Genomic DNA, 26,035 nt, shown 5'->3' on the forward strand with positions numbered 1-26,035 from the left:
TTTCGAAAATTGCTGTCGTCAACACTGAAAAAAAGCAGAAGTTGCAGCTTCTGCAGGAAAGGTTATGGTCATCTTTTTTTTTTGACATTCAAGGAATGGTTTACCAGCATGACTGTTACAGGACCTTACTACAGAACTTTAACACATGCTTTGTGGGATCAAATTCATCACAAACAACCACAACTGGACATGGGTGGGTGAATGCTGCATCACAACAGAGAGAGAGAGAGAGAGGGAGGGAGAGAGAGAGAGACCTCGCATTTCTCATACTGTTATTGAGTACTTAGCCAGCATTAATGTCACATGTGTTCATTATCTGCCCTACAGTCCTGACCTTGCACCCTGTGATTTGTTTTTTATTTTGAAATTTAAAGAAGGAGCTGCAAGGAAAATGTTTTTGGTCATTAGAAGAAGTTGTAAAGGCATCGGAGGCAATTCTCAAATGCATGTCAAAAAATAGTTTCCACCACATTTTTTGGAAAAATGGCAGAAACATTGGAGTAAGTGCATTTCATTAAATGTGGACTACTTTGAGAAGGACCATCAAAATATGTATGATTTATAATGGTATTTGTGAAAAAAAAAAAAAAAAAAAAAATTGACATTTTTTTTATTGAACAGCCCTCATAAAAAGAGAAACCAACTGAATTGAGACTATTTCTCTTTTGTTTGATATTCTCGGATGCATGTTTGGTTTATAATATTTGTAACATAAAATTAATGGTGTGTATTTTATAACTATTTAATGTAAAAAAATGTACAGATAAAATTTGCTCTTAATCATACTGTTTCATTAATTTGTTCCAAAACAAGTTAGTTAATGGACACATTACATTACATTTCAGGTGTTTTAGCAAATAGTAATAATTTGGTTTATCACAAAAAAAAAAAAACAGCCAGTAACTTTTATAAGCAAACCAAGAATATTTCTTTTCTGCATAGCTGCCATATTTCTCATTCATTCCTCCAATCAATGCATGGCACCAAATGTAATATCCAGAACTGAAGTACTGGATATTATGTATATGGTATGTGGATACTATGTGATATATATGAAAAAAAAAAAAAAAATAAAAAATAAATAAATAACAATTGCTGGATTTCTATTAGTCCAATTTTAATTTTGGAGTACCTTGAAAAATCATTCTGAAAGAGTCAAATATAAAATTTTATGAAAATCCATCCACTAGGAGTCTAGTTATTATATGCAAGTGGACAGGACAGATGGTGATGACATTGGGCACTTATGCATGTTAACTTGCCTGAAAAACTAAAATAAATCGTTTTAGTCAGTCAATTTTATAATATGAGATATTTTTTAAATACCACTTAATACTTTATTATGAATAATAACACCAGTTATTACAATAATATTATGATGAAAAAAAGATTATTTATTTTTCTGTAGACCATGATGCTTCTCATGAAACCAGTACAGCTTCTTCAGATGATGAATATTCCTTAGATGGTGATAACTGTCAGAATGCTGTGTCCCATGGGCAGCCTACATTTAAAGAGGTAAAGTTTCTGTATTGACTGAAAATGCAATAATAATAATTTTATGAAGGTGGTGCACCTAACAGCATCTAAAATTTTTCTCTTTTAGAACAGCCATATATAGTCAGAAGTTTACAAGATAGCAAACACAAGAAACATTACTACATTTAGTGTTCATATTGGGATTGAATTACAGCAAACTCAAATACATGTGCTATTGTACTCCTCATTAACCTCTCAGCTATGTCATACCTGATTTAATAGAATAAATTTCTTATTTTATGCAGTTGTTTATATACAGTATCATAACCTATATTAGAAAAACAAGGTTTAGTGACAAAAGACATTGATCTGTTGCAAAATAATAATCATTTGGGCCACCGTTGCTAGAAATCACGGTTGCAACTGTGTAATGCATCCTGCACCAGTTATTTGTATGTATCTTCAGGAAGGTTCTGTCTTGCCTTCTGCAAGAATCACAATAACTGATCAACATAGATGTGTAGGTGCCACTGGGGTGCAACCTGATATGATTATATTCCATCTTAAATGTACTAAGAGTTCAGTTAACTTTATTCAGCTCAACATATATTCTCAGCAACATTGCAGCTATAGCAGCCAAATCTCAATCACATCTCCATATGTCTAGCCCTCTGTTTCAGTCAGCAATATCCATAAGTCATTGGCAAGTCAGCCATCATTTCAACAATTCTTTTTATTTTTCTTCACTATCCCTTACTTGTCACCTTCCTTTCAGTTGCACACCTTGATAAACTCAAGTTGAGATTGAAGGTCCCTGGACAAAATTAGTTTGCTAGAAAATTATTAACTAAAATTAGTCCTGTTATTTATTAATAATTTTTATAAAATTTTGTAGTATCAAAAATACTATAAATTGCTACCATTTTAAGCATTCTTTGAATTACAACAATGCACATATTCTTAAGATCAGACAAAGTCAGGATTCCTGAGATACTAGCTTCTGAGCATCCTCCTCAGTTTCCTGATTTCAGATCCTACCCTGTGTTCATGTTTTTAGATAGTTTGTAAAAACTCTTTATGATGCTAGAAATTCAGGAAATTTTTTTATAAAAATTTCAATCTTCACATGTAGATATACATGGGTAAGAAAGATGTTCCAAAATACAGGACGGAAGGGTGAATGAGAATGAGGAAAAGTTAGTTCTGCGAGTTTAGAGTATAAGAGTGAATGGATGCTGATTAGTTGGGGTATGTGTTTGGACTGGCTTGGAAGAGCACAGTGGAAATACAGATGCCAATCCAGAAGAACAGTGCCAGTGGAAGGGTCTGTAGAAAAGGCATGCAGCAGAAATTTAACATCTGAAAGAGAGAGAGAGAGAGAGAGAGAGAGAGAGAGAGAGAGAGAGAGAGAGAGAGAGAGAGAGAGAGAGAGACTGAGACTGGTCATTAATTAATGTGAATACTCTCTTCTGAATGCAGTCTAGTATCTGGAGAAAGTTATTTGGGTTGGGAGGCACCACCCCAGATGTGGGATTAATATTCTGGTACAGTAGATTTGAGATTTGTACAGAGTCACTAGCTGTTTAGAAGAAGTAACATTGAGAGAAAAAAGAAAATTTATTTCTTTTGATGTAGAGAAAGCAATATTTGTGATGTGCTTATGCCAAGAGAGATTAGAAACCAAGATAATCCCCAGTAAACATGTGATCTTGTCTAGAGATTTATATCACCAAAGATAAGAATGGGTAATAGATAGGAGTTAAGTTTTAGGATTGAAATTACTAAGTTTTCTTCATCCAGTTGGAGAATAATAAATTAGTAGTGGATATTCAAGAAGTTGAAATTGTTTCTGTAGGGCAAGATTTCTCAAATTTGGAATGTAGCATTCTATGAAAAACAAAACTATGAATAGGATTTCTAGTCAGTGGGAGAATGCATTGAACCTTGGGGATCAGCAGCTTTAGTTAAGAAGAGAAGTTAAAGGACTAGTATCACCCACAACAAGTGGCTATTAAGAAAACTGGATATCCAATTGCAAAAACCAGTAGTTGACAATCCATAAGAGGGGAACTTCTTGAGAAGATCTTTTTTTCAGACATGACCAACTGCTTGAGTGTCTGAACTTTTACATTGAATTTTTCCAAAGATGAGTTATATAAGCCACTGTATTGCTAGTGGATAGACACTGACAGAATCTATATTTGCAATCCTTGATCAGATGGAAGATTTTGAGTCAGTTTAAGAATTGACAATTGATGGATTTCTCCATTACTTTGGAAATAGTAGAGATAACTGAATGGGTTGATAATTGGAAAGGAGGGAATTGTTACCTTTTTAGGAACTTGCTGCCATGAACAAATTTCCAAGCAAAAGGAAAAAAAAAAAAAAAAACCAGTCGAATGAGAAAGTGTAACGTGGAACCATTTAACAAAAGCAATTTCAGGAACACAGGTTTCGAGAAAAAGTGGAGAAATGGTACCAGGACCTGGAGCTTTCAGGCCTGATGGCATTTAAAGGTTGTTTAGAATTTTTCTAACATCCTTCTGTTGGAAGACTGTGAGTGGGATGGAAGTTATGAGCATCATAAATATGGTGTTTACCACTTGAAGTGTCCAATAGGCAAAGTGGTGTGTTGCAGCAGGTGGTGATGAGTCATCTCCCATCTCCCACCTAGTATGCATGGTGACACTGAGGATCTGCCATTCCTCTGTGTGAGTGGATGCTAAATCTCGAACCCCCTGCTTACGTTGGTTCACATTTGGGTGATTATTTCCAGTATATTCACCCCTTGCACATCAATATCCTCTGTTGTTCCGTGACAACCAAATCATCATGGTTGTCATGGAATGACTGAAATTTGGCCCATTTAACTTTAACGTTGTCTAAATATCAGTCCAATCAGTATGTTTTAGACTCATATTTTAGACTCATAGGTAGCAGCCATAGCTGCCATGATTAGAAGAATGTCTGTGACAAGCCACAGGAATTGGCATTATAGATGTAAAATATATTCAAAGTGGAAAGAAAGTTTAGCAAACAATGACCATGATAGAGACCTTTAGCTGCTCATATGTTGGGATGGGGGTTGGAAATAGATACCGAGACAGCTGAACTACTTGCATGCCAGAATTGTTGTGTGACTGTTGATTAATTTGCAGAAGCTTTGCACATTTGACATAGGAGCTGTTATGGAATTTAGGTGATGATTTTGAACATGCATTGAGTTGCTTAACACGTCATACTCCGGATGCTTCCTTTTGATCAGTGCAAAGAGTGGACAGTTTATAGCAATCCCTTTATGACATTTGGTAATGATCCATTGTTCTTAGAATTTGTGGTTGCCAAAGAATAAGACTTATTGTTTTCTCTATGATGACCCACAAAGAGTGAGCTACAAGGCAATCTCCAATCTGGAAATTGCCTTGTTTTTTTTACAGTTTAAAAATTTTCAGATATACAGGTAAAGGGATGTGACATTAGGAGTTTTATTTATTTATTATTATTATTTTTAATAAAGTTGTATTGTGCATGATGAATTTATTCCTCAAAAGTGCCATGAAATAAGGAAAGATATGTACAGGTATTGTCTGGCTCAGTGCATATTTTGGCAAAAGCATCCATCTAAGATAGCAGAGCAGTGGGCCAGCGCTATATTAAAAGAGAATGGGATTAAAGACACAAATTAAAAAAAAGACACAAATTAAAGCCTGTTAAGTGCAATGCAATTAGCAATTTTCATCCAAATAGCCGTCGACTTTATTTCTCTAGTGCAGTGATTTTCAACCTTTTTTTAACTACCTGCACACTGAACAAGGTGCTAAAATTGTCAAGGCACATCAACAGTTTTTTTTTAGGAGAGATTTTATCATTAAAAAAATGAGTATTAAGATTGTTTAAAACTTAAATAGCTAAAATTCTAATCTTTTTGTTATTTTTAAAAATAATATTGATCTCGTTTTCAAAAGATTTATTTTTAAAATTTATGTTCATATTTGTTTTTATTCCAATTATCGAAATGAGATATGATTGAAAAAGATGTCATTTATAAAAAAAAAAAAAAATCATTAAAATATCATTTATGTAAAAATATCAGTGGGAAGCCTGTGCTTGGTGGTCTCATGATGTCTCTTGTCCAAGGTCGGATGGTTGATAAGCATACCCTCAAGTCCTCCTTTAGTGTTTGAAGCTGTGACCTGTTCTTGCTCTTCATCGTATTCATAGCAGAAAAGCCAGTCTCACACGTATACAATGTGGAGAAAGGAAGAAGTACTTCAATCACCTTCTTTGTGATATTGGGGTACTTACTCCTGTCAGAGAGACAACCAGAATGAGGCCATATCTGTTAATGAGTGCTTTAGTTTGTTCTCTGTCATTTCTTATTTCCGTCAACTCATCTTCTTCTGCAGCAGTAAATTCTGTTGATTCGAATGCACTTAACACAAATGGATCTCTTACCTAGTCCAAGGAAAATACATCAAGTGACAGGAAATACTTTGATGTTTTTACTCAGCAGTGACAAACTTTGTAGAATTAAATCGACAAGACTTTTGTCCAGTCTGCAACTTTTTGTCAGCTAAAACATTTCAAATGTGTTTTATTTTTTGATTCTGGCTCCTCACAACTTTTACCTTAAAAGTGTTAATTTTTCAGTACAAGTAAGAATATTTTCATTTTTTCTATGCATACTCTTGTTAAGAGTGTTCAAAGCTTGGGAGATGTCAGCTAGGAAAACAACTTTATTACATTGGGTCTCATCACTAAGAAGGCTGATGCACTATGGCCACAGATGCCAATGCACTTAATAAATCTCCAAACAAACAAACAAACTAAGCAGGTCATTACACTTTGATCTTAGCCAAAAGGCCGAGAAGTGATCATTAAGCAGGTCAGCCAGCTCAGACTCTTCAGACGTAAAAAAAATTATAAGCTCTTCGCTCAGTTCATAGAACCTTGAGATAGCCACCTCACTTCTGTGAGCAGTTTCCATAGCAGAACACAGTGCTGAAAACAAGCTAGATTTTAATGGCGTACTCTTGATGTAGTTAACCATTTTGATCGTCTCATCCAGTACTTTTTGGAGCTCAGGTACTACTACTGATTTTGAAATGAGGGCCTCTCAATTCAGGAAACAGTGTGTAAAAACAATGCCAGGGTTCTTTTGCTTGGCCAGTGTGACAAATCCTTTCATGCATCCTGACATAGAGAGAGCTGTCCTTGCAGATGCTGATGCATGATTTCTGTGACAAATCGTGAGAACTGAAATAACTGTCGACGACAACATCGAGAACGTTTTGGCATTTTTTTTTTTGTTTCTGGAAGTGGTTTGCAAAATAAAATTGTTCAATGATGTCTCCATTACAAACAAACAAACCTGCAGAATGCTAGGAGTTGAGCTTTTCCAGTGATGTCGGTTGACTTGTCCAACTGGATAGCAAAAAAATCGGCTTCTTTAATGTTAGCTGTCACTTGGTACTCAATGTCTTGAGACATATTTTGTATGTGTTGAATAATGTTATCAGACATAAAGATTTTCAAAATCTCTTTTTCATATTCCTTGCCCAACATAATACTTACAATTTTACAGCATGCTGGTAAAATTACTGATTCAGCAATTGCATGTGATTTCATCTTTGATGCCATGATTTCAGCATAGCTTGCTTCTTGAGCTTTGTCAGATATAGTTGTGATTTTGATCCATTGTTTACCCTGGCATGTTTGATCAGCTATAAGCCTTTTAAAATATTTAGTTGATTTCTCATATAAACGCGAGTGCTTTGTGTAAAGGTGTTTTTCAGCTTACTTGTAACCATAGCTTGGTTTGCCAGTTTCTTACCACAAACAACACACTTAGGACATGGCTACTCTTCTCCAGAATCCAAAGGACAAATAATCTTCATTATACTGGCAAATGATGGTTTTAGACATAATACTAACTGTACTATGAGTTATACTACCAGAACTATGCCAGCTACACTTGATTCATTGTCATCATCTAACTTAGCATTTTTTAATTAGAAATCTGTCCATGTCTAATAAGCCCTTAAAAAAAAAAATCAACTAAATTCAGAAATAATGAAATAACTAAAACAAAATAGAAATAACAAACAAAAATGCATTAGTGCAAACGCACACGGAATAAAACATCCAATCCGAACAACAGCTGACTGACACTGGTGGCAAAGGGTGAAAGGTAGGGTGATAAAAGTACATTGTAGAGTTATTTTTGATCTGGAACAATAGTTCCAGAAGTTCTTGGAATTTTACTATAATAACTTTTTTTTATATTAAACTGTTATTGTTTTCATTCTTATTGCCTTTTATGAAAAATATACAGTACTTCTAAAATTAACCTTAACGATTTTTTTTTTATTCCTCAATTTTTTTTCCTCTCTTCTTTTCAACCTAACCCCAAACTCAGTGGAACCTGGACCCTTTGCGGTACACTGGTTGAAAATCGCTGCTCTAGTGATACAATTTAGTCCAGAACAGTTAGCAGTGAAATATTGGAAGATGTTGCATGACAGTGCACCTGCACACTGAATATTTCTCATGCAACTAGTTTGCTAAACACAATACTCTTATGTTAACATATCCCTCTTATTTGTCTGACCTCTCACAGCAGAATTTTTCTTTTCCTGAAAATGGAGGAGCAGTTATGAGGCCATCTCTTAAATAAGTTATTGCTGTTACTCAAGATGCTCTCTCCACTGTCCAGCCAGAATAGGTTCAGAACGGCTACCAGCAGTTGTGCCAGTGGTAGCAAAAGTGCATTATTCCGAATGAGAGTACTTTGATTGTAGTGGTGTCTGGTTTTAGTTATATTTAATATGAGTCTAGGAACTTTTTGATTACTACATAAGGATGTAAATATATATACATAACAGCTATTTATATACCAACAGAAACTTTATTATGAATAATATGATTTTTCTATACATATCCTATAATATAAACACAACATTACTATAATATAATTATACATAAATTACAATATCTTCCAAATTACAAAATAATTTATACATAAAAATGTAAAGGCCATGCAAAGGAAATAACAGTTACTCCAAGCAATCATAATCTGATCTAATTTAGAGAATATCTTCCAGTACCTTTCTATTCAGACTATCCCTGAATCCCACAAGGTAAATTTTAGTCCTCAGAGCACCCCTCTGATTCCTAGTATATCCAAAACATATCTGTTCTATTAATAATTTTATGTGTGACATTTCATTTCAGTTGTTTTGTTGTGGAGTTCTTCTTTGATGTTTTTGGCATTTTGGAGTTGATGTGCAACTGCTTTTGTGAAGTATAAAGATGTTTTTCCTCCAGATGTTTGTGCAGGTTTTATCCCGAGGGCTTCTCTAATAATAATGAATAAAGTGAACTGTTGTGTATTTGTCAAATTAGGACTATATATATATATTGTCCTAAAATAGTGTATCAAAACAAAACCAATAGAGATAACAGAAAGATAAAAATCGTTTAGACAAAACAAATGCACTAAAGTGTGAAAAGCAGTAGCAAAGGATGCAGATGTATATATAATAATATAAATGCCAATTCTGTGTTTCGAACTGCCATCTTTATTTTTATTTGTCATATTTATTATAATATATATATATATATATATATATATATATATATTGTGCTGTTTTAACCCTTTCAGGAGTGAATTTTGAGGAATTTGTAAGTTTGTTTGTAAAAAATTGAAAAACTGTGTACATAAATGCTTTCAAAAAATGAATGTTTTTCCTATTTTGACATTATAGCTGAATGAAGTGTGATTATTGTCAAAAATAAAATTAATCAAAATTTAATTTTTGTTTGCAGCATTATTTTCTATGTTTATGTATATATTATTTGATTCAGTTTAATCAACTTATTGATCTGAATTCCATAGAATTTCTTCAATTTCAGCCTGTGCCCATATTATGTTGTTAAGTTGGCTACACCTTCCTGCGTTAAATTTTGAAAATATATCATAAACATATATTTATGGTATATTTTTAAAATAACATTTATGATGATATTTTAAAATATATCATAAGTGGTTACTGTTATTTGTAAGTACAGTTGATACTGTAATGACAGAACCTTGAAAAATTAAAGTCATGTGCTATGAAAGAGGTTAAGTGTTCAAAATTTAAAAAAAGTATAATTCATCAACTGATTTTATTTTGTAACATTAATATAATCAGAGTTTTAGTTTCATTTTGTCATTTTACTCTTTTTAAGCTCGAAGATGATGGAGTAACTTATGCTGAGGCACTGTGGGACCATGTTACAATAGATCCAGAGGAACTGGCTTTTCAGGCTGGAGAAGTTATTGAGGTGACCGATTCTAGTGACAAAGATTGGTGGTGGGGGGCTATAGGCAATTCCAGTGGTTGGTTTCCTGCAGCATTTGTTCGAGTAAGTCATACCCTTAGTATTTTTAAGAATATAAGTTTGAGACTCTTCATATATTGAGATTTTCATAATTCAAAGATAAATTTTAAGAGCTAGAGATAGGTAGGGGATGATAATGAAATGTAATGTGTTTTTTTCAGTTTTTTTAAAAAAAAATTTTATTGGGCATGTGTGTGTGTGTCCCCACTGGAAATTTTACTTTTAATTTTTTGGTGAAGTTTTTGGATAAAAAGCAAGTAATGCTTGAATTTTGTTTCCATTTGCTTAAAAACTGATTTGTCTGGTGGGACCTGCTAAATTTTTAAAATTTATGCTATGATTGGGAACTATATTAATTGGAGTTTTACAATAAAAGACCAGAAACCTTCTCATATTTTTTATTCTTGTACTGTACTAAAAGAGTGTAACGATATTTTTATTATTATTATACTAGCTTAGAGTAAGCCAAGAAGACACTGTTGAAGACTGCATCAATAAGATGGCAGATGGCACATTGACAAGGCAAGCACCTAACAAAATGAGCATCAGTTTGTTAAGTAATGAACAAGTGAGAGCAAATGTTGTTCAGGAAATTGTTAGCACAGAACAGGATTTTGTTCAACATCTCCAAGATGTAGTGGAGGTAAGAGAATAAATTTAACTCTTTAATTAGTGACAATTGATTATATAATTCTGGGTCAGAAGAAAATTTTGTGATCTAGACTGTAGTGATATTCAGAAATTTTAATTTTATGAAAAAATAATCTGTATGTAAGGATTTTTGCATAGTACATTAAATTATTCTTAATAATTTAAAGCTAGTTGGTTTAACTGGTTTTTCAGATTAGTTTGCTATTTTCTTCTTTTGATATTAAAGATAAAATTTTATAATGTTAATGATTTAATTTACCATCTGCTTCATATGCAAAATTAATTCTTCATTGGGATTTTTATTTAGTGACATTTAGGATTTTGAATTTCTCTTTCTTAGGGTTATCTGAGACAAGTCCGTCATAGGCCGGACATGTTTTCAGAGGAATGCATCGCCACAATTTTTGGAAATGTAGAACAAATCTACAGTTTTCAGAGCAAGTTCCTGAAAAAATTGGAAGGTTGTATTGATCAAGAAAGGCCTCACCTTAGTGAGATTGGCAACTGTTTCCTTGAACATGTAGGTAATTTTAAGGCCTATTGTGCAGTTAAAATAATTAATTGAATATGCTGTTCCAAAAGTTTAAATGTTCAATTAAATTAATTTCACTGCTTTTTTTATTTTATTTTTTATTTTTTTTTTGTTTTGGCTGAATTACACATTGGTTTATAAAGTTTTGACATACTCATTAATGATTATCAAGAATTTGAGATGAAATATTTTTTACTAAATTTTATATAAGGTAGGACCAAAAAACTTCTTTTAGGCATTTATTTCCAAAAAAGTCCTGCTTCATCTATGTTAAAAACTTGTTGAGAAGTATAACACATATCTCTCTTCAATAATTTTAACAAGTTCTTTTTTTGAAAGTTTCGGCTCCTTGATCTGCACTTGCGGCTTCTCCCTGGATTTTAAATCTATTAAACCAGCCCTTACTAGTTTTAAATGGTTCCACATTTATTTATTATTTATTTTTTTTTTTAGGTGAATTTTCTTCAGATCATCATATAGGCTAATCTCTCTCTCTTTTTTTTTATAATACTGTATTTAACTGAATTTTGCATTGGATATTATCTAAAATAAAATTATTTAGAAGTGTCTCCATTTCAATCCTAATAGCCAGCCTAGCTAGCCCTAGTTGCTCTTGCAGTGGAACAGCTCTCTTTCCCACTGCTAAAATTAATCCTTTATTTTTTATAATTGTTCTTACAGTTAAACTTGCCAGTCCTAAATTATGGCACACATCCGCTTGTCGTTGACCTGAATCGATTCGCTTCAAAACATCTAATTTAATTTTTAAATTCTGTCTTTTTCTTACATTTATAGTCTTCATACTGCATCCAGACATTGTTGCTTTTTCATTCTTACCCGCTATTATTAACTCTTCGAAAATGTAACTGTATTGGTTGCATTAATTATGATACAATGTTCGAGTAAACTGTCCATTACGCACGATGTCTAATACTATACTGAGTGATGACTAGACTTCGGATAAATGCATATTACACAAATATTACAAGCAATGTACCTGATAATTTTTAAAATGTTGATCTCGGAGCTACTTAACAAGTCACTGTACTGCAATTAAATTAGCGTGCGAGAAAATTTCACGGAGCATGGGAAAATTTTTCAAGTCAGTGTGGGAAATGTTTTAATGCTGTTTTGCTATTCATTTTCAAGCTATTGACTCCATCAAATGAAATGATTTCATTAAATATGCCAAAAAATGCAATCTGTGAAAGAGCGTTATAGTGATTTGTGACAGCATTATAGTCAGATACAGGTTATAATATAAGAACAATATTATAGCGAATCAGCGTAAAGCGAACCATGTTATAATGAGGGCCTGCTATATTAATTAATCTTTTAATATTTTTTTTTGTTTAAAGTAATGAAATAACAACTTGAAAAGTTATAAACTTTTTTTGCTGAAGAATGGAAATATTTATTTCAGAAAGAAGAATTTGAAATTTATTCAGAATATTGTAATAATCATCCTTTAGCAGTGAGTGAACTGCAAGAGCTATATGCAGATCAAAAGTTCCTGCAGTTTTTTGAGGTAAGAAACCTTGTTTTTTTGTCTTTTCACATCTTTCTTGCTTGCTTTACTTTATTATTAGTATTATTATTAATGTATGTTAATAAATGAATGCAATGTCTGTTATTGAGAATTAATTCATTATTGTTATTTATTGATTGAATGTGATTAAAAAGGCCTGTGCGCTCTGGATTCATTATTAATATCGAATTACTGTGGCACAGAGCGAAATGGAGACAGAACAAGTTATGATAAGTTTAATAAAGGAAATACATACATATATATTAGATTAGATACATACAAAAGCTTTCGGCTGTTTTGTCAACCTTCCTCAGTTAAACTGAAAGTTAAGAATGGAACCTGAGGGCATGTACTGCCAATCATGTATGTGAAGTGCATGATTAATTGTTGGATGTTGAAGCCTATGGCTGTGATGCACATGTACGTTGCCAGCGTTTGTCATTAGTCAGAATTGTTGTTTTGATGATAGGGTGGACCCAACATCCACTGCTCCTGTTGACCGAGGTATTGGAGCATGTGATGTTCAGTGACTCCAGCCAGGCACGTTGTTGATAGTGGCGGGACCTATCCACAATCACGACATCGTGTGTGGGTCAATGTCGTGGTGGGTTGCCCAAACGTGTTCGGCAACAGCTGAGTGCTCCACATCCGCTAAGCGGATTGCTCTTTCGTGTTCGGAAAGGCGTTTTTCGAGCTGTCTCCCAGTTTCTTCGATGTAGCAGCTAGTGCAGTCACGGCAAGAGATGCGGTAGACCAATCTGCTTTGTAGTAAGGTGGGGACCAGTGTTTTCACTTTAGAGGTGAGGGATCATAACTTTCTGCCTGGGAGTTGTATGCATTTTATCCCATGTGATTTTAAAATTCTACAGACCTGTTGTGATAGGTTTGGGTAGTATGGGATAAAGGCACTCGTGGCTGAGTCATCACCTTGGATGTTTCTGTTGGTCGCTACGCGGTCTCATGCCTGTAGGTCACACCTGTCAAGGGTATTGATGGGATAGCCACACCTCATAAGATCCGCCTTGATTTTCGCAATTTCGGTGTGCCTTTCATCTATAGAACTAGAGTGGGTCCAGGCACGAATTAACAAAGTTCGTGCAGTGGCAAGAAGGAGACAACTCAAAATGCCTTTCCAAACACGAAAGAGCAATCCGCTTAGCGGATGTGGAGCACTCAGCTGTTGCCGAACATGTTTGGGCAACCCACCACGACATTGACCCACACACGATGTCGTGATTGTGGATAGGTCCCGCCACTATCGACAACGTGCCTGGCTGGAGTCGCTGAACATCACATGCTCCAATACCTCGGTCAACAGGAGCAGTGGATGTTGGGTCCACCCTATCATCGAAACAACAATTCTGACTAATGACAAACACTGGCAACATACACATGCAGTATACACACTCATGTTCCATTCTTGACTGTCAGTTTAACTGAGGTAGTTGACAAAACAGTCAAAAGCTTTTGTATGTATCTGATCTAATATATGTATGTATTTCCTTTATTAAACTTATCGTAACTTGTTCCGCTCTGTGCCACAGTAATTCAATATTAATTATTGATTGAATATTTTAATATTATAATTGACTATTTACATTCCAGTAAGTTTCAATTTACGTAGATTCGTGTACCTTCCTAGTCATCTGTTTGTACTGCATGGAAAATGTCATGTCTGATTGAATTGTAACCCCCAAGTCTTTTTTTTTTTTTTGTCCTGGACCACTTTTAACTCCACTCTCTCTAGCTAATAAATAACTCTGGATTTCTCTTTCTCATTGGAAATACTCACATTTAGCAGCATTAAACTTTGGTTGCCATTTTTCAGGCCATTTGTGCAACTGATCTAAGTCATATTGAAGCAGAATGGCCTGGTTCTTGTTATTAACTACTCTTCCTTCTTTTAAATCATCAGCAGATTTTGACAACTTCCCCTGTGCTCCCTCATCAATGACATAAAAAAAAAAAATAAAGGGATCCCAACACTGATTCCCGAAAGACTCTACTGGTCCACCCTGAGGTATGTTCATTTATGACTACTCTTTGTCTCCTTTCTTTTAGCCAATCCTTGATCCAATGAAGGATCTTGCCATTAATCCTAGTTTGCTTTATTTTATATAATTGCCTTGCACAGGGGACCATATCAAAAGCTTTACTGATATCAAGATAAATAATGTCTTCTTGCATCTAAGTGTTTCATGACTACATAATAATAATAATAATCATCTAGATCAGTGTTTCTCAAAGGGTGTGCCGCGTCACATTAGTGTGCCGCAAAATTTTCCAAGTGTGCCGCAAAATTTAGAAATTTCTTCTTCTATGACTACGTAGGTGTGCCGCGAAATTTTTCTTCTTTGGAAAATGTGCCATGAGAGTAAAATGATTGAGAAACACTGATCTAGATTGATCAGGCAAGATTTCTCCCACAAATACCCATGTTGTGATTCATTAAGGTTACAATTCCTATCAGGATGGCTCTGTATCGTATCCTTAATCAGATTCCACAATCTTACTCACCACTGAAGGCAAACTCACTAGTCTGTAGTAACCCTCAACATCTTATTCACCTCCTTTGGGGGACATTAGCACTTCTCCAGTTCAAGGAGATCATTCCAGAGTTTTATGATAATCTCGCTAATGTCATCAACAGGATAATGCAGTCCTTTTTTAGCACAACAGGATGTATACCATCCACTCCTTGAGCTTTACTTTTCTCAGCATCAGTAGCCCCCCTCTGTCATATACTGTTTTCTGAAGTTGATATCACTTAATTTACAGCAGTTTTAAGTCCTTATCATTGCTCCCCTGTGGGACAAATGGCCTATTCAGCTCATGTGCCACTTCTGCTGGGCTTTATGACTTTTCCTAGTTAGATCAAGTAAGATAGTTATCTGTTCACCCTCTTCCTTTTTGTATTCATGTATGAAAAAATAACTCATCTTCATTTTTGCTCTCTTTGTTATTTCTTGTACTTAAGCTCTTATTTGTCTCACCCCTTCAGTGGTTTTGTTACCAATACATTTATGATAACTCATATAAATCAGTATCTCACAATAGTCTAACTATCCCATGCTTTTTTATTTGCTCAATTAAACCTTTAACCTCTTTGGCCATCTGCTTGGGTATCTTTTTTTTTGCAAAACTTTACCACTGGAACTGATGCATTAATAGCTTCCAGGATAAATCCTTCGAATACTTGAATGAACTCATATCCAGTAGCTTATATTTGTCTTTCCAGTCAATAGAGCTCAAGAAATACCTCATACCTCAATCCATTATACTGTGCTCTCTCTCGCTCTCTCTCTCTCAAAATTGATGCTTTTTCTTTGCTACAGAAATCTCTTTAGACACTACCCATTTTATGACATTGTGATTATTACTGCTATTGGTTCCTGCACTGTCAAATTTTGGATCTAGTTTTGATCTTTGATGAAAACCAAGTTGAGGATATTAAAACCCCTTTCGCTGACATGTTAGAAAGAATAATGATCATTCAGACAACTAAAAAATGTGTTTCCTAGTGGTGTATTGCCCATCCACAATTTCCAAATCTTTAAGAGCTTCATTATAGGTGACTTGATTTAAGTCACCTATAATGAAACAGTAACACTTGGCTATTTATTCAACTTGCCTATAGAGATTTTTTATCTTCTTCTCTTTACTGCATTTTGTGGCCCAAAGACTCTAATCCATCTGAACTTTATCTGACTCTAGGTACAGTCTGATCACTTTCAGAGAGCTCCTGACTTTGGCCCTTTCTGTCCCTCCTCCTGAACATGCTATACTCACTATAATAAAATTCTTCATCCCTCATCTCTGGATAGCACCATGTCTGTTATCCCTTTAATGTCAACATTGATTGACTCAAAGTTCAAATTCATATAATTTATTTACAGTACTCCTGGCATTACTATATAGACATTAAATTTTGATTTTGTACCTTTTGGCTTTTCACAACTCAGACACATATATTATAGTTGCTTAAACACAATTTTTCTTGGTGGTATACGACTGTTGGTGGTTTGTGGACTTTTTTCAATGTTTTAAATTGTTTTAAAAGTCCATGTAATGTCCATTACAGATCTAGTTGTTAATTCTCTAAGCATTTTATTCTTTCACATTTTAATTCAAAAATTTAAAATCAACAAAACTTAATAAAGCAGTGTAAAAGCAATTAAGTTGCATAAAGAAAGCGAGCACAAAAAGTGAATTAAGCTGTAAAAAACAAATGTTTTTTATTCAATAATAACTAATAAGCAATAAAAGAGTGGAACCGGTGTCAGTGTTCAGTGAAAAGAATTGGCTTACTTTATCGAAAAGTTTTCCAAACCATAGTTGCATTTGTGAAATGGCTACCATGAGTTAATTCATATACGTTCAGTCTGGAACAGTAGAACAGTACTTTTATTTGATGACTGTTGTTTGTTATTTGGTTTTTAGGAACATTAGCAACTAAGGCCATATTGCTCTGGGGATATGCGGTGGTCATTCCCTGACCTTTCTGCGTCCTCCGTATTTGGTGGTCACAGGCTCGAACCCCAGTCTAATCAAGAAGCGTGTGCTATGCACTGCTGCTCCTGCCCACCTGGCTACAGAGGCGCCCATTTGATGACAGCAAGCGTTGGAAAAATCCTTTGCATAAGTGGGTTGCTTCAAAAGGAATCATTCATTTTATGCTTTACCACTTAAACAAAATATAGACTAGTTGAGTGTTCAACAATAAATCAGATAAAGACTGATGGTTAAAACAAATTCTCAAAGAAGAATCAGAAGAGAACTTAATCATAATCAGTTTTTCCTATTCATTCATATTTAATGAATCAGATTTATAATTAAAAGAATCTTTAATCCAGTAGAACTGAAATAAATTGTTGTTAAAATTTTTTGAAAATATTTTTACAGTGAAAATAAGTAATTCAAAAATTATTCTTTTATCAAATGAGGAAAATTCAATAATTTTGTTGTTTTATAGGAGAGGTTTTGTAAATTGGAAAATGCATTGGAATCCCATACTTGATTTTGGCAGAAAATGGCAGCCAGCATATGCCAAATATAACAGAAAGGACAATTTGACTGACAGCTGTTGTTGCATAATTGTGTGGGGTGAGGTGGAAGTGAGAAAAGAGTACAGTGTAGTATTGATTGCTTTTTGAAAGTAGTCATTTGCATTTGTGTATTTGGTTTTTGGAAGGTGGACTTAAAACACATTTTTATTTGTAGAAAATCTGTAGGCATACAGCCTTATAAACTAATTAAAATAAACAGAAGACAGATTGCCATATATTTCAGCATATAAGTTGACTTCTGAAGCACTTAAAAAATTTCCAAAATTTTAAGGTCTGCTTATATGCCGAGTATAAAATCTTAAGATTGAATTAAAGATACCTTGCTTAAAAGTTAGAAAGATATGAATTAATAATATATTTACAATTTATTACATGTATATTTGTGAGAAATATACATTGTTGCTCGCCTTTTAAAACCAAAGAATTTGTTCATCGGATGCTATATTATCAGGTTTACTTTGAGTTCTCAAAAAGTGAACTTTTGAGATTTTCAATTTATAATAGCAAATTAGAGTGCTACCGCCTTTATTAGACTAGACAAAGACAGTAGGAAATTTAAAATCGAGAAAGGAGTTTGACAAGGAGACACAATATCTCCAAAGCTGTTTACTGCTGCCCTTGAGGAAGCTTTCAGAAGATTAGACTGGTCGCAGAAAGGAGTCAATGTGAACGGAGAGTACCTAAACCATTTACGATTTGCAGATGACATTAGGTCATAAGTCACGATCCCAAAGAATTAGAGGAAAATCTTAATCAGTTATGCACAGTTAGTAAGGATTTTGGACTAAAGATGAATATGGCTAAAACAAAAGTAATGATGAACAAGTATGCCACGGAAAGGGAAATAATGATTGAAGGAGCAGTAATTGAAAAGGTGGAGTCATATACTTATCTGGGACAAGTTATTAGCTGTAATAATGATAAATGGCTGGAAGTCAAGAGAAGAATAAATTTTGGATGGATAGCATTCAGGAAATATAGTCACATACTGAAGAGCAATATCCCAGTTTGTCTGAAACGTAAAATAATGAACCAATGTATACTCCCCACCATGACTTATGGAAGTGAAACTTGGGCACTCACCAAAAGAATGGAAGAGAAGCTGAGAACTACACAGCGAAGAATGGAACGAATTATATTGGGAGTTAGACTGTTAGATAAGAAGAGAAACACATGGATTAGGCAGCAAACTCAAGTAAAGGACATTCTTATCAAAACTAAAGAACTAAAATGGTCTTGGGCAGGACACATAGCTCAAAGACATGATGACAGATGGACTAAGAAAATAACAGAATGGTACCCAAGAGGAGCTAGAAGAAAACCTGGAAGACAAAGGCGGAGATGGATAGATGAAATTCATGAGTTTTTGGGTAGTAAATGGATGGCCAGTGCTCAAAACAGAAGGAACTGGAAAGTTGCTGGAGAGGCCTTCATCCTGCAGTGGATTGAAAATGGCTGATGATGATGATGATGATGAACAGCAAATTTGCTACCGTACCAAACAGCAAATGGCGCAGTTTCATAGTCAAAGCCTCCAGAGTATACACAGCTTTAAAGAGCAATATTATATCATCACCAAACTTGGTATGTTTGGTTTTGTGACCTGCAACATAAGGGAGTACTGCATGTGGTTATTGATTTCTTTACAATATACTGTGCAGTGTAATAAAATGTCATAATGTAATTGTTTAAAAGAATAATCAGAAATAATTGAATTACAAAGTAATGTGCAATTCTTCTCCAACAAAGAATGACTGTAACAGAGGAAGTTAACTTATAAAGCAAATATATGGCTAAGGATGAATTTTCAAGGCAAAAACTGTGTCAACTTGTACAAACAAATCTTCTGTAACTATACAAACAGATGTTAAAATATATGATACAGCAGTCATGATTCATTTTTGCTGGCTAACAGTGGTCAGTGATGCTGCCACTTATAAACTGTTGTATTTGACTATTGAAGGCTTCTTTAATAGTGTTTATAGAGAATGCAGAACATTCTGGAAGCAATTTTTAGGAAATGTATTTTCATCAAAGGTTCCATAAATAAAGAACAGTAATAATACCTTGAAGTATATTTCATCCATCTCTAAAGAAAGGTTCATGTACTGGGAGAGGGGAGCAACACTTTGAGAAATACTAGTTTAGTGTATTGTCAATAATCTTTGTCAAATTTAGAATGTACACCAAAATTATTTAGATATAACTAAATTGTCATTCTTAATTTATAATAAAAGGATAATTTCATTTTAGGCTTGCCGTCTGCTTCAGGAAATGATTGATATTTCTCTTGATGGTTTCCTTCTAACTCCTGTCCAGAAGATTTGCAAATATCCCTTGCAGCTTGCTGAACTTTTGAAATATACGAAAGTTGATCATCCAGATTATCAGCCTGTTGCTGATGCCTTGGCTGCCATGAGAGGAGTTGCACAGCTTGTGAATGAAAGGAAAAGAAGAATGGAATGTTTAGAAAGGTTAGCTGAGTGGCAGCTAACCATTGATGGCTGGGAGGTAAGAGAACCATACCTATTCATAATGGTATAGGGTTGCTTTTAATATCTTATTTTGAAGACAAAAATACTCTGAACCTCATGGTAGGAATAAAATACAGCAGTATACTGCTGCCTTTTCAGTTTGATGCACCTTTGCACATTCTGCTGTGAGACAGTTCTTTCACATTGAGTAATTCTGTCTTTGCACTTTGTTCTATTTCTGTTTAAGGTTCATGAGAAGTTTATCATTCCAAGTTGCATTAATTGATGGCAATGGACTTTGAGTTAAATAACATGTAATTATTGAAATAATTCATTTTAAAATTAAAGTGTTGAGTTTGAAAGCCTGACAGCTTTCTTTTAAGTGGTCCAGTTGACATCTATTAAGGAATCTCTTATTAATAAAATTATATATTACATAATAGTAATAATAAGCAAATGATAAAAAAAAAACCAGATTTTATAATTTAAAAATGAGAAAATACTTAATGTCGTAATGCTTACTGTTTTAAGTTTGAACAGCCCATCTTAATAAAGAAGAAACAATTTAATTTAAATTAGTATATTAAAATAAAAATAAGACAACAGCAACAGCTGCTCTATGAGGTGTGGCAATAAAGTTCCTGGACTCATTTCCAGATGTTTGTCTTTTTGACAAAGAGAACTAATTCACAAATTTCTTGTGAATTAGCTCTGTTTGTCAAAAAGCATGATTAGCATATTCTTGAAAATGAAAATGAAAATTGTAAATGAAACTTTTTGGGTTTTGGTGAAAATTTTGAAGTCCACTGCATGCATGGACTCTGTTTCTGGGTCATACTGAAATACTCAATGCTCATCTATAGCAATGATACAATTGAGGAAATTAGGATCATATCAACAAGTCTGGATAGAGTGTTTGCACGAATGATACTCTTCTTTGCTTTTGCTCATCCATGAGGCTGTTTGGCAGAAATTTTGCACAGAACTTCCTTAAATCTTCTTGAAGAATTTGATGAATCATCCCCTTATTCATCTCCAACTCATCAACCATCATTTTGAAGGTCAAACAACAATGTCTTGCCACAAGCAACTTCTGTTCCGGGTAAAATAATGGAGTCGCTGGTTAAAGATGCATTGCAGGATCATCTAGACAAGACTGCAGCAATAATTCAGACACAGCATGGGTTTGTTAAGGGAAAGTCTTGTCTGACAAATTTGATAGGATATTATGATGTGGTTACAAAGGAACTGGATGCAAAAAATAATTTTGATATCATATATTTGGATTTCAGGAAAGTTTTTGACACTGTTCCGCATGGAAGACTATTGTACAAATTGGAGCAGAATGGTATTAAGGGTAAGTTGCTACAATGGATAAAAGGATGGTTAAGTGCGAGAAGACAGAGGGTGGTAATAAATGGGTGCTGCTCTTCTTGGACTAATGTTATTAGTGGAGTCCCAGAGGATTCGGTGTTAGGTCCACTGTTGTTTTGTATATTTATCAATGATATTGATGAAGGTATATCAGGCTTAATGTCGAAGTTTGCAGATGATACAAAGGTTGGCAGGGTTGTTAATGACAGTAATGGCGGTGTGCTACTGCAACAGGATCTAGATAATTTAGGCAGATGGGCTAAGAAGTGGCAACTGAAGTTTAACCTTGACAAATGCAAAGTACTGCATATGGGTAGAAGTAACCCCAGAGAAACGTACCAACTGTGTGGTACTACACTTAAGATGGTAGAAAATGAAAAAGACCTGGGAGTAATTGTGCAGGCAGATATGAAGTTTTCTGAGCAATGCAGACAGGCTGCCAGGGCAGGTCATGGGGTTTTGTCAATGATATATAGGAATTTTGCTAGCAGGGAAAAGGAGGTGATTATCCCTCTGTATAAGGCAATGGTCAGACCACGCCTTGAGTACTGCGTACAGGTCTGGAGGACTCATTTTAGGAAGGATGTAGATTTACTTGAGCGTGTACAGAGAAGGGCAACAAAATTGGTGAGGGGAATGAAGGGATCCTCTTACCAAGAGAGGCTTAAGTTCTGCAAATTGCAGTGGCTGGAGACTAGGCACCTGCACGGTGATCTGATTGAGGTATATAAGGTCTTGAATGGGTTGAGCACGCTGAATTCTGATGGGATCCTTCCACTTGTTCAGATTACGAACCTAAGGGGACATAAATTCAAATTAAGAAAAGACAGATGTAGAATAGATGTGCGGAAATTTGCCTTTAGCCAGCGGGTGGTTAATTGCCTGAACAAACTTCCATCTGTTGTTATGGAAGTTGATAGGTTGAATAAATTTAAGGAGGAACTGGATGGGCATTTGGAGGGAATGGTGTGATTTTTTTTTTTTTTTTTGGCTGATGCTGCATAAGCTCATACATTTGCTTTCTTGCATCACATGCCACTACTACTACTACTACTACAGTTTCCTGAACTTTTGCATCTCTGCACTCATTTCCAGATGTTGATGGATGTTCATGTCAATCTCTGAACTGCTTATACCAAACACTGTGTAATTTAGCATTTCATCACCATAAACAATTTTTAACATTTCATATGTTTCGGTCGCAGATTTTTCCAGTTAAAAGCAAAATTTGATATTTGTTTGTTGCCCCATTACAAAATTGTGAAATGGAACGTTAATGCTACTAACAAAACTAGTTGTTACTTGTAACCTATCTGCCTACTGGAAAATCCCTCTCTTCCACCATCTGTTGGAGCAAGTTTGAACTATAACATACCACTTCAGTTTATTTTCAAACTCATCAAACATGACCACAACAGCGCCAGTCCGGGAACTTTACTGCTGCACCTTGTATCAATGATTAAGTCTCTCTCTCTTGCTCTGCTTTTGCTCAATTTTAAAATTAATTTCATTTATTTTTAAAATTTTAAAATTGGACTATTTCATACTCAACCATCCAATCAGATTTATTCTAAAATTCATTTATTCTGGCCAAATATTCTCAGATTCTACTTTGCTGTAGCTTTTAGCAAATTTGAAGAGATATCATTAATAATTTTTGACATTCCACCAATAGTCATTCCAATTCCCACATAATCAAAAATTGCAGAAATGTTGATTTTGGTATTCAACTTTTTTTTTTTTTAAGTTATATAAAGACTGTGTTAACAGTACAGTAATTATCAGTGAAATTTTGCAGCAAATTATAGTTCTGCAGTAGATATAATTGGCAATTTGGTCACCACTTAGCATAACAATATTGAAACCAAATAAATTGTCACTATTTTTGCTCTGATAGTGCTCCATCCCTCACAATCTGGTGCACCAATGCAAAAAAAAAAAAAAAAAAAAATATGGCGGAGATTTGAATATGTAGGAATGGCTAATTGGTACAATAAAAAATAAATAAGAATACTGCAATGTACAGTACCTAGTAAAATGTTATTCATACTAGGTACATGTCTGTTGCTTATTCCTTTTTATATTTTTCATTTTTGCTATTTTTTACAATACAAAAAATTAATATCTGTAGGTTTTTTATCTCTTATTTGGTATTTTAAAATTTATTGTCCTGCGTATCATTCATATTTCTCATATGAGCATCTCAAAGTATTTTTATGTAACTTATATAGCACATCTCTCTCTCTCTCTCTCTGTGTCATAATTAATTACACTGTATTTGTTGATATTTTTAGGGACCAGATATATTGGATACCAGTTCGGTTCTGATCCATTCTGGAGAAGCTTCGCGTGTGCATTCCACCTGGTCACGAGACATATACATGTTTCTTTTTGATCATGTTATAATTTATTGTAAAAAGGTAAGAAGAATTATCGTTTTTTTTATAAGCATGTACAATAGACTCCCAGTTATTCTGGGTGGGTTGAGAAATAATATTTCTTGGATAATGCACAAAATGAAAGAAAAACATGCAAATATGACAAAAATGTGAATTTATTTAAATACATAATTTTATTAATATTTATAACACTATATTATAGTGTGAAAAGATATATAATTTAATATGTATGTATTACTTTTGAAAAAGGAAAACAATGAATTTCTGTTTTTTTCCCTTGACTTCCCTTCCTGCAAATGGTATTAGGAAAATTTTGAAGCACGATCTCATCAATGAGAATGGCATCTCCTTGTTGCTCCATATAGTTCAATAGAGACTTGTTAAAGTTAAATTTTTTAGCACCTGAATCTAGAGGTTTCTGAAGTGAAACAAGTGGAATTAATTGAAATGAGATGAAGTTTCTGCTGAATAGAAAGAACAAATTATTTTACATTTTAACATAACATATAGATGCACACAGATGATTTAAAAATATCTTGGAGAAGAATGTTAAAATTCTTCACACAGTAGCAAAATTGAAGTAAACTGCGCTATTCATCCATTTAAAAATCCCTCCTGTTTTTGGATATACAGTTACTATAAGCACTGTAGTTACCTTTAAGAAAGCAAAAGCCATTCTTTTGCTCTCAACAGTAGTTACATCTTTAAGTAAATTGCACATCCTTACACTGTGATCACTGCCACCTTGGTGGTTCTTTTATCTGCAGATTCTTAATGTATGAAGGGTCTCTTCTAATAATTGGATCTAGAGTATGCTTTCCCTTGTTGCCTCTTTAACATGCCAGTGTAGAAAGCAGTTGTCCAGTTAAATCCTGAAAAGGCTTGATAGAGTGTGAGTGATCAAACTGCAAGTTCCAGCCAATATCATTATAAGATATTCTGAAACACTGGAAGTAGGGGCGCCTCCGTAGCCAGGTGGGAAGGAGCAGCAGTGCATAGCACAGGCTTCTTGATTAGACCGGGGTTCGAGCCCGTCGCCACCAAATACGGAGGATGTGGAAAGGTCAGGGAATGACCACCGCATATCCCGGAGCAATATGGCCTTAGTTGCTAATGCTCCTAAAAACCAAATAACTAACTAACTGGAAGTAGGGGATGATTCACATTGCTGTTTTCCAGTTTTTGTTTCACCAAATTGACTTGACATTGCACTGGCCACCTACATTGGTTGGGTGCACTGCCTTAGATGCTGTGTGCCTCTCTCTCTCTCTCCCCCCCTTCTGTGTGGATGACACACTTTCTTTTCTCCAGCATGAAAAATTTGTAAAGGAAAGATTCAAAACAGTAGCAGGGAAACTGCTAAGGGTCACAAGGAAAGACTGGGGACTTACCCTTAAATTGTATTATGAGTGCCTGTTCTTGCCAATCCTTACATTTGGAGCTGGAGCTGGAATAGCAGAATTGAGAATAAATCAGTCAAAAATCAACTACATTTCGTACAGAGAGTGTATTACTTATAACAACGAGGGCTTGCAGAATGATTTCTACCCCTGCCCTCCAGGTAATCAGTGGCAGAATGCCTAAAGAACACGATGTAGTTCATTTCCTCAAGTATCACCACAGAAAGGGATTCCGGGCCCAACTGAGCAATTTTGCAATAGACTCAAATGAACCATTCAGAGTGGAAAAGACAAGAATCTGCATCATGGCAACACTCATGGGATTCCTGCATCCAGGGACATACAACATACAGATTTCTACCTCGTGTGGAGGAAATTAGCAGACAATGCCTGACATGGAGAAATCCGTGATTGCATGCCACCTTTTTATTAACTGGATGCAGCGGTTTCAATGAAAAACTCTTCACCCCGGGACTTTAAACCATGCCACCATGTAAATGTGGGAAAATGGAGCATGGAGGACATATATCAAATGTCCATTTTACACTGACCTTGGACATCTTCTACAACTTGTGACAGGAGAATATGATTGGATGGAAGCCCTATTCTTACTAAATAATGCAGACAATTTCTCAGCTTTTTTGAAGTTTGCCAACCAAGTTTAAGAGAAGATCAACCATTATAAACACAGAATAACAATCTGGATACTGTGCATTGCTTCTACCCGGACTGCACTAGTAACTGCTG

General features: G+C 34.6%; 1 protein-coding gene across 5 annotated transcripts in view; it reads left to right on the plus strand.

Annotated features, from left to right (window-relative positions):
* RhoGEF3 (Rho guanine nucleotide exchange factor 3) overlaps positions 1–26,035 on the plus strand; it is a 453,708-nt gene that overhangs the window by 399,077 nt on the left and 28,596 nt on the right. For all 5 annotated transcript variants that reach the window (XM_090375918.1, XM_090375919.1, XM_090375916.1 and 2 more), the window contains 7 exons: positions 1,409–1,518; positions 9,712–9,888; positions 10,319–10,507; positions 10,856–11,035; positions 12,471–12,575; positions 19,895–20,152; positions 23,784–23,909. In XM_090375918.1, coding sequence (XP_090232044.1) covers positions 1,409–1,518; positions 9,712–9,888; positions 10,319–10,507; positions 10,856–11,035; positions 12,471–12,575; positions 19,895–20,152; positions 23,784–23,909 — 1,145 coding nt within the window. The remainder of the gene's footprint in view (positions 1–1,408; positions 1,519–9,711; positions 9,889–10,318; positions 10,508–10,855; positions 11,036–12,470; positions 12,576–19,894; positions 20,153–23,783; positions 23,910–26,035) is intronic.

This window comes from Mastigoproctus giganteus, chromosome 6, assembly GCF_048544385.1.
Source record: "Mastigoproctus giganteus isolate SK-2022 chromosome 6, ASM4854438v1, whole genome shotgun sequence".
NCBI lineage: Eukaryota > Metazoa > Arthropoda > Arachnida > Uropygi > Thelyphonidae > Mastigoproctus > Mastigoproctus giganteus.